This window comes from Lepidochelys kempii, chromosome 14, assembly GCF_965140285.1.
Source record: "Lepidochelys kempii isolate rLepKem1 chromosome 14, rLepKem1.hap1, whole genome shotgun sequence".
Taxonomy (NCBI): Eukaryota; Metazoa; Chordata; order Testudines; family Cheloniidae; genus Lepidochelys; species Lepidochelys kempii.
In genome coordinates, this window is record NC_136393.1 from 39944370 (window position 1) to 39956764 (window position 12395).

Here is a 12395-nt window from a genome sequence, read left to right on the forward strand (position 1 = left end):
CTGCCCTAGGTAAGCACCGCTGGGGCTCCCCACCTTGCCCCCCGGCAGGTGCCTCTGGCTCTTAGGGGTGGGGTGGGCACCCCTACGGTGGCCCACGAGACCCTCCTGCCCGGTTCTGGGGGCAGACGGGGAGGGGGTGGATGGGGCAGGGGTCCTGGGGGGGCGTCAAGGAACATGGGGGGGTTGGATGGGGCAGGAGTCCCTGGGGGTGGGAGTGGGCAACAACCTCCTCGTGGGGTGAGGAGGGAACCCATTGTTAAGATTTTGGCTGATCATCACTGGCCACGTCCCCATCGGTCCCACGTCCCTTTTCTTTTCAGGATTCCTCAGCCAACCCCTGGTCCTGTCCCCGTCCCCCCCCCCGCCCCCCCCCCAGAATCCCTGCCTCCTCTGCAGTCTCCTTGTAGCCATCCCCTCCTAGGGCAAGATGGGGGAGGCCAATGTTAGTACTGCCAGGCTCTCCTGTCTCTTTAAGGCCCCCACTCAGACAGGAACCCAGCTGGCAGGAAGAACCTTCAAAGGCAGGTACTTTCATCATATTTGTGGATGTGTCCAAGACTTATGCCAGTGCAAATGCAGAGCTGGAGGGGCTTGGAGTTTGCAAGGGGAGCAGCCTGGGTTGATCTGGGGTGAAAGGCATGTCTGGCTGAGAGGAGACTACTGGGGGAAGAACTTCTCCCACTTGAGACATAGAAATAATGTATCGGTTTTTCTGGTCTTTTCTCCCTCTCTCCTTTTTTACAAGTTTTAAACCAAAAATACACAGAAACAATCATCCCCTGAGGAAGGGGTATGATGTGAAATGTTTAGAGACGAAAACTGTCCCAGAGTGACCCAGGTTACAGAGGGGCCAGTGGCACAGGTGGAAAGAGAACCCAGGAATTCTTATTCCCAGCCCTGCCCCAACCCACTAGAGCCCGCTGCCCCTCCTAGAGCTGGGCATAGATCCCAGAAGTCCTGACTCCACTGCTCTAACCCACTAGACCCCCCTGCCCTCCCAGAGCTGGGCATAGAACCCAGGAGTCCTGATTCCCAGCCCTGCCCCCCACTGCTCTAACTCACTAGACCTCACTGCCCTCCCAGAGCTGGGCATAGAACCCAGGAGTCCTGACTCCACTGCTCTAACCCACTAGACCCCCCTGCCCTCCCAGAGCTGGGCATAGAACCCAGGAGTCCTGATTCCCAGCCCTGCCCCCCACTGCTCTAACTCACTAGACCTCACTGCCCTCCCAGAGCGGGCATAGAACCCAGGAGTCCTGACTCCACTGCTCTAACCCACTAGACCTAACTGCCCTCCCAGAGCTGGGCATAGAACCCAGGAGTCCTGACTCCACTGCTCTAACCCACTAGACCTAACTGCCCTCCCAGAGCTGGGCATAGAACCCAGGAGTCCTGACTCCACTGCTCTAACCCACTAGACCCCCCTGCCCTCCCAGAGCTGGGCATAGAACCCAGGAGTCCTGATTCCCAGCCCTGCCCCCCACTGCTCTAACTCACTAGACCTCACTGCCCTCCCAGAGCGGGCATAGAACCCAGGAGTCCTGACTCCACTGCTCTAACCCACTAGACCTAACTGCCCTCCCAGAGCTGGGCATAGAACCCAGGAGTCCTGACTCCACTGCTCTAACCCACTAGACCCCCCTGCCCTCCCAGAGCTGGGCATAGAACCCAGGAGTCCTGATTCCCAGCCCTGCCCCCCACTGCTCTAACTCACTAGACCTCACTGCCCTCCCAGAGCGGGCATAGAACCCAGGAGTCCTGACTCCACTGCTCTAACCCACTAGACCTAACTGCCCTCCCAGAGCTGGGCATAGAACCCAGGAGTCCTGACTCCACTGCTCTAACCCACTAGACCTAACTGCCCTCCCAGAGCTGGGCATAGAACCCAGGAGTCCTGACTCCACTGCTCTAACCCACTAGACCCCCCTGCCCTCCCAGAGCTGGGCATTGAACCCAGGAGTCCTGATTCCCAGCCCTGCCCGCCACTGCTCTAACTCACTAGACCTCACTGCCCTCCCAGAGTGGGCATAGAACCCAGGAGTCCTGACTCCACTGCTCTAACCCACTAGATCTAACTGCCCTCCCAGAGCTGGGCATAGAACCCAGGAGTCCTGACTCCACTGCTCTAACCCACTAGACCCCCCTGCCCTCCCAGAGCTGGGCATAGAACCCAGGAGTCCTGACTCCCAGCCACCTCTCCCTTCTAATCACTACCCAGTCCTGCTCCACCCCTCACTGCCTGGGAACAGAGAGCCTGAGTCACCAGATGTTACAAACTCCCTGCTAGGGGCCCAGGGACAAGATCCAATTCTGGGCGAGGAGATGCTCCCCTCTCTGTTTCACTGTAACTCTCTTCCCCGCCTCCTCCTCAGCTCAGGGGACCCTTTGTGTTTGACAGAGGAGCCAGCAGGATGTGCTCATCTGCCCCAGGGGCCTGGTGTATTTCAGTCTCCGGGGCTGTGGGCACAGACGCCTCTGCTTGATTTGCCCCCAGCTCCCTCCCCCAGCTCCCCTTATGGCCAGGGAAACTCTGGATGGGGAAGAGACCCTGGCTCCCACGCCCCAGCTTTGTGGGGACAGTCAGTCAGTGGAGGGTAGTTGTTTGGGAGCTTGTCTTTTGGAGATGCTAAAAGAAGACCCGGAGACAGGCTGGATCCCAATCTCCTGTATGCTAATGGTCAATTATTGTGGTTAAAGGGACAAACCATCCCGATGTGTAGAAAGAATAGTAAATATGGCAGGCGACCAGCTTGGCTTAACAGTGAAATCCTTGCTGATCTTAAACACAAAAAAGAGGCTTACAAGAAGTGGAAGATTGGACAAATGACCAGGGATGAGTACATAAATATTGCTTGGGCATGTAGGAATGAAATCAGGAAGGCTAAATCACACCTGGAGTTGCAGCTAGCGAGGGATGTTACGAGTAACAAGAAGGGTTTCTTCAGGTATGTTGGCAACAAGAAGAAAGCCAAGGAAAGTGTGGGCCCCTTACTGAATGAGGGAGGCAACCTAGTGACAGAGGATGTGGAAAAAGCTAATGTACTCAATGCTTTTTTTTGCCTCTGTCTTCACGAACAAGGTCAGCTCCCAGACTACTGCACTGGGCAGCACAGCATGGGGAGGAGGTGGCCAGCCGTCTGTGAAGAAAGAAGTGGTTCTGGACTATTTAGAAAAACTGGACGTGCACAAGTCCTTGGGGCCGGATGCGTTGCATCCGAGAGTGCTAAAGGAATTGGCGGATGTGATTGCAGAGCCATTGGCCATTATCTTTGAAAACTCATGGTGATCGGGGGAAGTCCCGGAAGACTGGAAAAAGGCAAATGTAGTGCCCAACTTTAAAAAAGGGAAGAAGGAGGATCCTGTGAACTACAGGCCGGTCAGCCTCACCTCAGTCCCCGGAAAAATCACGGAGTATGTCCTCAAGGAATCAATTCTGAATCACTTTGAGGAGAGGAAAGTGATCAGGAATAGTCAGCATGGATTCACCAAGGGAAAGTCATGCCTGACTAATCTAATTGCCTTCTATGATGAGATAACTGGTTCTGTGGATGAAGGGAAAGCAGTGGACGTGTTATTCCTTGGCTTTAGCAAAGCTTTTGACACGGTCTCCCACAGTATTCTTGTCAGCAAGTTAAAGAAGTATGGGCTGGATGGATGCACTACAAGGTGGCTAGAAAGTTGGCTAGATTGTCGGGCTCAACGGGTAGTGATCAATGGCTCCATGTCTAGTTGGCAGCTGGTATCTAGCGGAGTGCCCCAAGGGTCGGTCCTGGGGCCGGTTTTGTTCAATATCTTCATTAATGATCTGGAGGATGGTGTGGATTGCACCGTCAGCAAGTTTGCGGATGACACTAAACTAGGAGGAGTGGTAGATATGCTGGAGGGTAGGGATAGGATACAGAGGGACCTAGACAAATTGGAGGATTGGGCCAAAAGAAATCTGATGAGGTTCAACAAGGACAAGTGCAGAGTCCTGCACTTAGGACGGAAGAATCCAATGCACCGCTACAGACTAGGGACCGAATGGCGAGGTAGCAGTTCTGCAGAGAAGGACCTAGGGGTTACAGTGGACGAGAAGCTGGATATGAGTCAGCAGTGTGCCCTTGTTGCCAAGAAGGCCAATGGCATTTTGGGGTGTATAAGTGGGGGCATTGCCAGCAGATCGAGGGACGTGATCGTTCCCCTCTATTTGACTTTGGTGAGGCCTCATCTGGACTACTATGTCCAGTTTTGGCCCCCACACTACAAGAAGGATGTGGAGAAATTGGAGAGAGTCCAGCGAAGGGCAACAAAAATGATTAGGGGTCTAGAACACATGACTTATGAGGAGAGGCTGAGGGAACTGGGATTGTTTAGTCTACAGAAGAGAAGAATGAGGGGGGATTTGATATCTGCTTTTAACTACCTGAAAGGTGGATCCAAAGAGGATGGATCAAGATTGTTCTCAGTGATAGCAGATGACAGGACAAGGAGTAATGGTCTCAAGTTGCAGTGGGGGAGATTTAGGTTGGATATTAGGAAAAACTTTTTCACTAGGAGCGTGGTGAAACACTGGAATGCGTTACCTAGGGAGGTGGTGGAATCCCCTTCCTTAGAAGTTTTTAAGGTCAGGCTTGACAAAGCCCTGGCTGGGATGATTTAGCTGGGGATTGGTCCTGCTCTGGGCAGGGAGCTGGACTAGATGACCTCCAGACGTCCCTTCCAACACTGATACTCTATGATTCTTCAGCCTGAGTCCTCCATTTTGGATTTCTAGCTAAACCTACTTTAAACTATCATTAAGTACTACTTACAAAAAGCCTTAAAATCTTAAACTAACTACACTTGTATGCATGCTTAAGTATTATGATACTGTCACCACCTTTGTTATGCTAATTTGGGTAAGTCAAATTCCATGATGTTTCTCCCTTTCTGCTTGTTTGCAGCTATGTGTGGCTGCATGCCTGTATCCTGGGTGCTGCATTTCTTACACAGGATCAGAGCAGCTAAAAAGCCTCTCATATCAGGGCAGGTGAGCACATCCTGTTGGCTCCTCTGTCAAACACCATGACCCTGGGTAAATTGTTCCAATGGTTAATTACCCTCACTGTCTAAAGCAGGGGTGCCCAATTTATGGCCCACGGGCCATACACAGACCACCAGAGCATTACATAAGGCCCACAGCCTGCTTCAACACAATATACTTACGGCCAATTCATTAGTGCTTTGTCATTAAATAGACAATACTATATATAGAAGAAAACTATCTAAATACATACAAAACAAACTAAACTTAAAATATAAATCAATATGGGGGACTTTAAATCTTATTAAAATATGTAGAATCTGTTTGGCCCACACGAGGTTGTACTTGGATTTATATGGCCCTCCTATGAAATAAGATTGAGCTCCACTGGTCTAAAGAAATTATGACTTATAAAATATGACATTAATTCTTTGCCCCCAAGATATCCACGTAAAAATGTTTTGATAATGGCAGATGCAAAGTGTTAACAATTTATGCATTTTATTTTTCATTGATTTCAGAGAATTTAACACTGAACCACAATTTAACTACAATTTTAACTGTGGTTTATTTTGCCTATTGCCAGCCCATCATTTTAAATATTTTTACAGTAGATACACACAAAAATTATTGCTCAAGTCTCTGGTGAATTGGTTTTGAGGTCTCTTCCAAACCCGATGGACAATAGCAGTCTTTCTGTTGATTCAGAGGATCAGACTGGTAATGAGCATGCTGTTACTCCAGAAACCTGAGTACTGCAAGTTTTAAATGGTGGAAGATTTAAGTAAATTTAAGTGATGAAACTTCAATCTCAGTGCTGAACAGGCTTGTACCTCTAGAAAACAATATGTGAGATTTTTTTAAAGCACAGTCGGGATTTAGCCACACAATTCCTACTGAAATTTAATGGGAATCTATTCTGAAAACTATTTGAATAGCTCTTATTTTTGATCACCTGTAGTTTTAGGCTTTGAAGTTAGACACATCTGCAGATCCCTTGCAAAATCTTGTGGAATGAACCAGCTCCTTAGCAAAGGTAGCTTCATACACATATGTAAGATCTAATGTTATGCCATTAAAGGCAGCCTTTGGATTTTTTTTTCTCTTCAGCAGCACAATCAAGAAAAACAATAATTTCAGGGTTCATTGTGTGGCCTTTCCCCTGTGTTCCTAGCATCATTCACTGTCATTATCTTATCATTCCATTTTAGTGCCCTACGTTCCTGTCTCTACAACTGCATGATTTTTAACTCTGCACATGTAAGCAGTCCCACTGAAGTTATCTGCAGGACTCACTAATGTCATTACCTACTTGCACAAAGTTAAGCATGTGCTTAAGTGTTCACAGGATCAGTGCCTAAAATTTCAGTACCTTTGATTTTGAGTGCCCCAATTGATTTTGAGTGCCCAAAATACAGGAAAGGGGCTGCTCAGCTAGCCTCCCTCTGAAAACAGTGTGGCTGCTTTAAGGCATCTCTGGTTCGGCATTAAAAAAAATGAGGCACCCCAGAAATCATTGATCAGGAGAGCCGCTTTTGAAACTGCAATGAAAAATTCAAATGCTTGATTTAAGGAAAAAAAGGGGGGAATTTGACAACATTTTTCTGAATTCCCCACAGCCTGTGTTTTTCAGTCACATATGGGGCTGGTCAAAACTGCTTCAAATGTCAACATTTTGGTAAAAAACACTTAATAAAACTTGTGATTTAAAAAAAGAGGGTAAAATTGTCACCAACTTTTCTTTGGTTGGGGTTTTTTTTTTTTTGATTAGTCACTTTTTCTAAAAGTTGGCCAAATGAGTTGTCATTTTGCTACATATTTTTTCATGGCTACTTTCCTCCCCCAGAAATCCCTTGGGCAATCAACATAATCCATATCCCACTTCACCATCTCCTGCCACATGGGACCAAATCTACTCCTGCATGCCTCACCACCACAATGGCCCCTTCCCCATGGAGCCAGAGCAGAGCACCATCAGGAGGAGAGAATGTGAGTGGGGGGAGGTATTGGTGGAGGGAGGAGTTTTTTGACTTGGTGCTCCTTCCATGTGTGTGTCTTTGATTCCTATTGAAGCTAGCCCAGAGACTTCGAGTAGATTGTCAGCGGAGCAGTGTTTTCACCTCCCCGATGGAGACCGGGGCTGAAGAAAGGCCGTAGAACCCCATAGAAGGCTCCGCTGTATGAATACAGATGGGTCCTGTCTGTCACGTTGTAAAACGAGATCTCGCCTGCCTTGTAGTCTAGGAAAATCCCCACCCGGCTGGGCCGCACACTGACAGTGAGGGGGGTTGGGTGGGAGATCAGAGCCTTGTATTTATCTCCATTCCTCAACCAAACTCTCCAGAATCCATTGCTAGGAGATAATATCACCTGCCCCTTCCTGCCCACAGATTCTCTGCACACCCCTATGTCCCACTCCACCTTGTCTCCCACCTCCACCTCCCAGTAACACCTCCCTGACGTGAACCTCCTGGAGCCCAACACCATGATATAAGGATCGAATCGCTCGGGATTGCTGGGCAGCTCCTGTCGCATGCCTCTGTGTGTCACGCTTCTCCTGTCCTCAGACAGGACAAGGTTGGGGTGAGCTGTGTCTGGGTCGAGAGTCACATCCACTGGGGAAAAAAGAGAGAAAATGTCACAGAATCATTGCCAGGGGCAAGGATTGGTCATGGTGATTAAAGGGAAATTAAATTGCTTCTCCATTAATATTTCAGCTACATAGAGTAGGAGTCATGAAAGCTAAACTGGGCTGTGGTGGGTGGCAGGGAGCAAAGGAAAATTGTGTTTGTGGATAAGGAGCCAGCAGATCTGGGTTCAATTTACAGATCTACTACAGACTGCTTGTGTGACATGGGTGAGTCACTTAAACTCTGCATCTCAGGTTTCCCTCTGTAAAAATGAGGATATGACTCCTTCCTTTCTCTTGCCCTGTATTACCTTACTTAGACCAGTTCTGCTTGGGGCCCCATCCAATGCCAGAGGGAAGAGTCCCATATACTTCAGTGGGCTTTGGATCAGGTCCTATATGAGAATTGTCTTAACATACCAAGAACAGCTCTTTTCAGTTCACAATGTGCTGCAGAGCTCTGCCCCAATGGTGACAACATAGAAGGTGTTCAAAAGAGGGAGCTGAAAGCTTTGGAACTTGGGGCTTTAAGCACCAGGAGGCAGTTTGGTATTGTGGGATAAGCAAGCCAACATTAGCTGGATGTTTTTGTGCAAAATGCTTGGCAGTGAAATAGGTAATGTCACCGCCTATATCACTACCATTAAGTTTCAGAGTCGACACTCCATTGAGATGAATAAGAGCAATTCCCTACTCTTAGAGCTACTGAGTCATGCTGTCTGCAGACTCAGGCAAAAATCACTGCTTCAGTTTACCCTCAGATTGAATTTATAATATTTTCTTGCTAATCATATGAGCTGTTTTTAATTTTTTTTAAATGGAAACTGATAGTCTGGAGAACAGTTCTGAGGTTAAGGTTTGAATTTCATGGCAAATTCCATGGTGCAAGGATCATGAAACATCTGGGAACCTGAATATAGGAACAGTCTTCACTTACCTTTGAATTTCCTTAGAATGTCAATAATATCAATGCTAGGAATGTTGTATACATTCTTCAGTTCAGTAAACACAGCTTCAGGTTCCTGCACTTGAATATTTTCACTCCTAAGAAGAACACAGCCCAACTTATCACTCCTTGGCTCAGGACAAACATTTATGCAAAGTTTGTAACAGGAGTCAATACAAAAAGTACCTGGTCAATGTGTCTTTCACATCCTAAAAGGAGAAAATGGAAAGGAATTCACATTCTGCAGTGACAGAAGGAAACCAATATTAACTGATTTTTTTCACACTATTTGCATCATAAACTTCCTTGAACTGTAAAACTCAACGATAACTTTTCATTCTATAGGTCTCCTGAGCTCCCACATATATGAGAGTGTGGAAAAGCATTGTTAAAGGCTCTCAAATAACCTTAACTCTGCCCCTACAGGGACACCAACCTCCCAGCTTCCCTTCTCTGTTCCTATGCTGAAAATGTGTTACTTCTGGGTAAGTGGTTAAGACCCACTGGGAGTTAGGCACCTAAATGCCTTTGAGAAGCTGGGCCTAAGAGCTTTTAGACACTCCGTATACAGCGCATAGATGGAGTAGAGAAAGCATGCATCAGGTTTGTAGGCATGGGCAGAGCATGAACTCCCCCTTCGGGGAGGCGAGCCCCCCGGCCCCACCCCTTCTGCCTGAGGCCCTGCCACCATCACCCGCTGGAGCCCCAAACTCCTTCCCTGCTCTGGGCCACTGGCCTGACCCCGGGCTGCCGGCTGGCCCAAGCCACTCCGGCCCCTGGCCGCCCTGACCCTGGGCTACCAGCCTGAGCCCCAAGCTCCAGGCTGCTGGCTGGAGCTGAGCCCCGGTCAGCTTCAAGGAAGCGGGGGAGGGAAGCGGGTCCTTGGGGCAGAGCATGGGCAGGGCCACAGCCTGGGTTAGGGGAGGCTTAGCCTCCCCTGGCCTGTGATACCCACCGCCCCTGTTTTCATAGAAGGACTCCCATCACCCTAATGTCTGATCACCTCATAAATATTAATGGACCAGCTCTTCAACTGGTGACAATCAGTGGAGCTCCACCGACGTCAGTGAAACTCAAAATCCTCACCAGCTGAGGATCACACCCAATGAATTTACTCTTGCAAAAACCAGTCAGGTTATACTGGTATTAACCCCATTCTACAAAGAGAGGCAATTAAGTAACTTGCCCCGGGGCACACAGGAGATCTGTGGCAGAGCAGAGAATCAAGCCCAGGTCTCATGAGTCCTGCGCCAGTGCTTTAACCTCAAAAATATCCTTCTTCATTCACCTGTACCACTGCACAGGAAGACCTTGGGCTTGGTCTATGCTATGTTAGACCAATGGACATCGCCTTGCATCAAACCTATTTGCGCATGTGTCTCCGGTCAATGTAAGCGGCCCTTTATGGCAACACAATGAAACCACCTCCCTGAACAGCAGTGAGCCAGCGGCATGCCCAAGCATGGGTGGCATGTATCACAGGCCAGTGGAGGCTGAGCCTCCCCAAACAGCCAGGTGTGGCCCCCCTCCCCAAGGCCCCTCCTGTTTCCCACTCTTCCCCCTGTGGCCTGGGCTGGGAGTAGGGTTGGCTGGCCTGCGGCCTGGGACTCAGAGCGGCTGGGGCTGGTGCTCGGGCCACCAGGCCTTGGGGTTGTGCTTTCCGGTACTCTGGGAGAGGGGGGCGCTGGGGCTGGGGGTGCTGGGCCATGCCATCTGGTGCTCTGGGGCTGGGGCTGCGCCACCCGGCACTCCAGGGCTGGGAGCACTCGGGCAGCCCAGGGCTGGGCAGGGGTTTCTGGTGGCCGCGTGGGATGCTCAGGGGTTCTGGAGGGGAAGAGGGAGGGGCGGGGCCTTGGGCAGAAGGGGTGGGCTGGGGGCTAGCCTCCCCGAATGGGCGGCAGACACCTCACTGAGGTGAGTCAGGGGCTGGAGGCAAAGGCAACATGTGGGACTCCAGCAACAGGGAAGGAGAAGCAGCAGCTGTAGGGGTGGAGGGAGGAGGAGCTCTGCCAGCAGCCAGCCACCCTGCTGCTTCCTCCCTCCCCGGGCTGCAGCGACATACAGGTTTTGGGGGGGCCCATGCCCCTGCTTTCCCTCCCCTGTGCATGCCCCTGTGGTGAGCCATGATCAAAGCAGTGCGAGTGTAGACACTGCGTGACCTATGTTGACCCTAACAGTCCTCCAGCAGCTATCCCACAATGCCCGACAGTGACCACTCTGGTCAAAACCGTGAACTCCACTGCTCAGGGGTCACAGAGACCCAAAGCCACCCCATCTCCTTTGAAATTCCTGTGTATTTTTGAAGGGCTTTTTTCCTGATTGCCCAGCTGGGAGACCACACCTAGCACCTCTCCCTTGTTGTCTGCAACTGCCCAGCTGAACATGCTGACTACATGCTCCAGATGTGCTTCCGCCTGGAGCAGACAGGAGATATTGGATCTCGTGGGCCTGTGGGCAGAGGAGGCTGTGCAAGCACAACTACGGAGCAGCTGTAGACACATGGACGTCTACAGAAGATTGCACAGGGGATGCGAGAGAAGGAGTAGAAGAGCAACAATTCTCTAGCAATCTTTCATCAGCAGCACTGATCCTATGGAGGATGATCACATGGCAGCTCTTGCGAGGCGCATGGGAACATTCCTCTAACAAAAGCAAGAGAAATTCTGGAGCAGATGGACCCTCCAGCCTGGGATTTTATTATTTAGGTAACAATAAAACTGAAATAGTTATTTCTTCCTTGGTCATTAGATCCAATGCCAATGGTGTGTGATACCCAGTAATTCAGCATGGATTGACAGGGTGGGGGAGTCTCTCACCTTCAGCAACACGGCAGCCGGTTGCTGACACTTCTCCTCTATCTCCGCGATGAGCTTCTGCAGAGACGAGCTCTGTTCTGAGAGCTTTATTATATTCCCATGTAGCTGCTTCAGGGTCTCCTTCTCCTCCTTCCTCAGTTTCCGCAACAGCCGCTCCTCTTCCTCATTCAGGAATTCGTGCAGCTTCTCAAATTCGATCTCGATGCACATTCTCTGATAGTGCGTCTTCTCCTTCATTAAAGGTAAAAAAAAATTGAAAACAACCTCAGAAAAATATCACCCAGTTTGGGGTACGGATAAATGTAAAGAGGGTAGCAATGCAACGTGGCCCAGTGGATAGTTCTGGAAGGTTCTACTTCTTGTTCTGCCACCTAGCCGCTATGCAACTTCAACCAAATCATTTCACCTCTGCCTCTCTTTCCTCCTCTACCTTTTGTGTGTCTTGACTCTTTAGATTGTTAGTTCTCTGGGAAGGGGCTGTCGCTTACACAGTGTATGGATGGTGTCCAGCACAGTAATGTGCAGTTCTTATCTTTGAAATCGATGGCTGAAAAGTGCTATATAAGAGCTAGGTGTTATTGTTTAGCAATTTGTATCAGTAGATTTCTAAGTGTTCTAAAAGGAGGTTGGTATCATTACCCCTGTTTTACAGATGGGGAAATTGAGGCTCAGAGTGGGGAGGTGATAGGTCAGGGTCACCCAGCAGGCCAGAGCCAGGAATAGAAACCAGGTTTTCCAGAGCCTCATTTCAGTGCTCAGAGATTCTCAAACTTCATTGCACTGCAACCCCCTTCTGACAACAAAAATTACTACACAACCCCAGGAGGGGTTGTGAAGCCTGAGCCCACGCAAGCCCTGCCACCCCAGGGCTTCAGCCCCAGCCAGGGGGCCTCTAACCTGAGCCCCGCTGCCCAGGGCTGAAACCCAAGGGTTTTAGCTTTGGCTCTGGGCAATGGGGCTCGGACTTTGGCTTTGGCCCTGGGCCCCATCAAGTCTTAA

At 49.8% G+C, this 12395-nt stretch overlaps 1 protein-coding gene across 9 annotated transcripts in view; it reads right to left on the bottom strand.

Annotated features, from left to right (window-relative positions):
• Positions 1-5509: 5509 nt before the first annotated feature.
• The window catches only part of LOC144929447 (E3 ubiquitin-protein ligase TRIM39-like), a 51409-nt gene continuing 44523 nt past the window's right edge, over positions 5510-12395 (bottom strand). For all 9 annotated transcript variants that reach the window (XM_078848869.1, XM_078848871.1, XM_078848867.1 and 6 more), the window contains 4 exons: positions 11397-11627; positions 8767-8789; positions 8572-8678; positions 5510-7620 (listed from right to left, as the gene is read on the bottom strand). In XM_078848869.1, the coding sequence (XP_078704995.1) occupies positions 7079-7620; positions 8572-8678; positions 8767-8789; positions 11397-11627 (903 nt within the window). In that variant the 3' untranslated portion in view covers positions 5510-7078. The remainder of the gene's footprint in view (positions 7621-8571; positions 8679-8766; positions 8790-11396; positions 11628-12395) is intronic.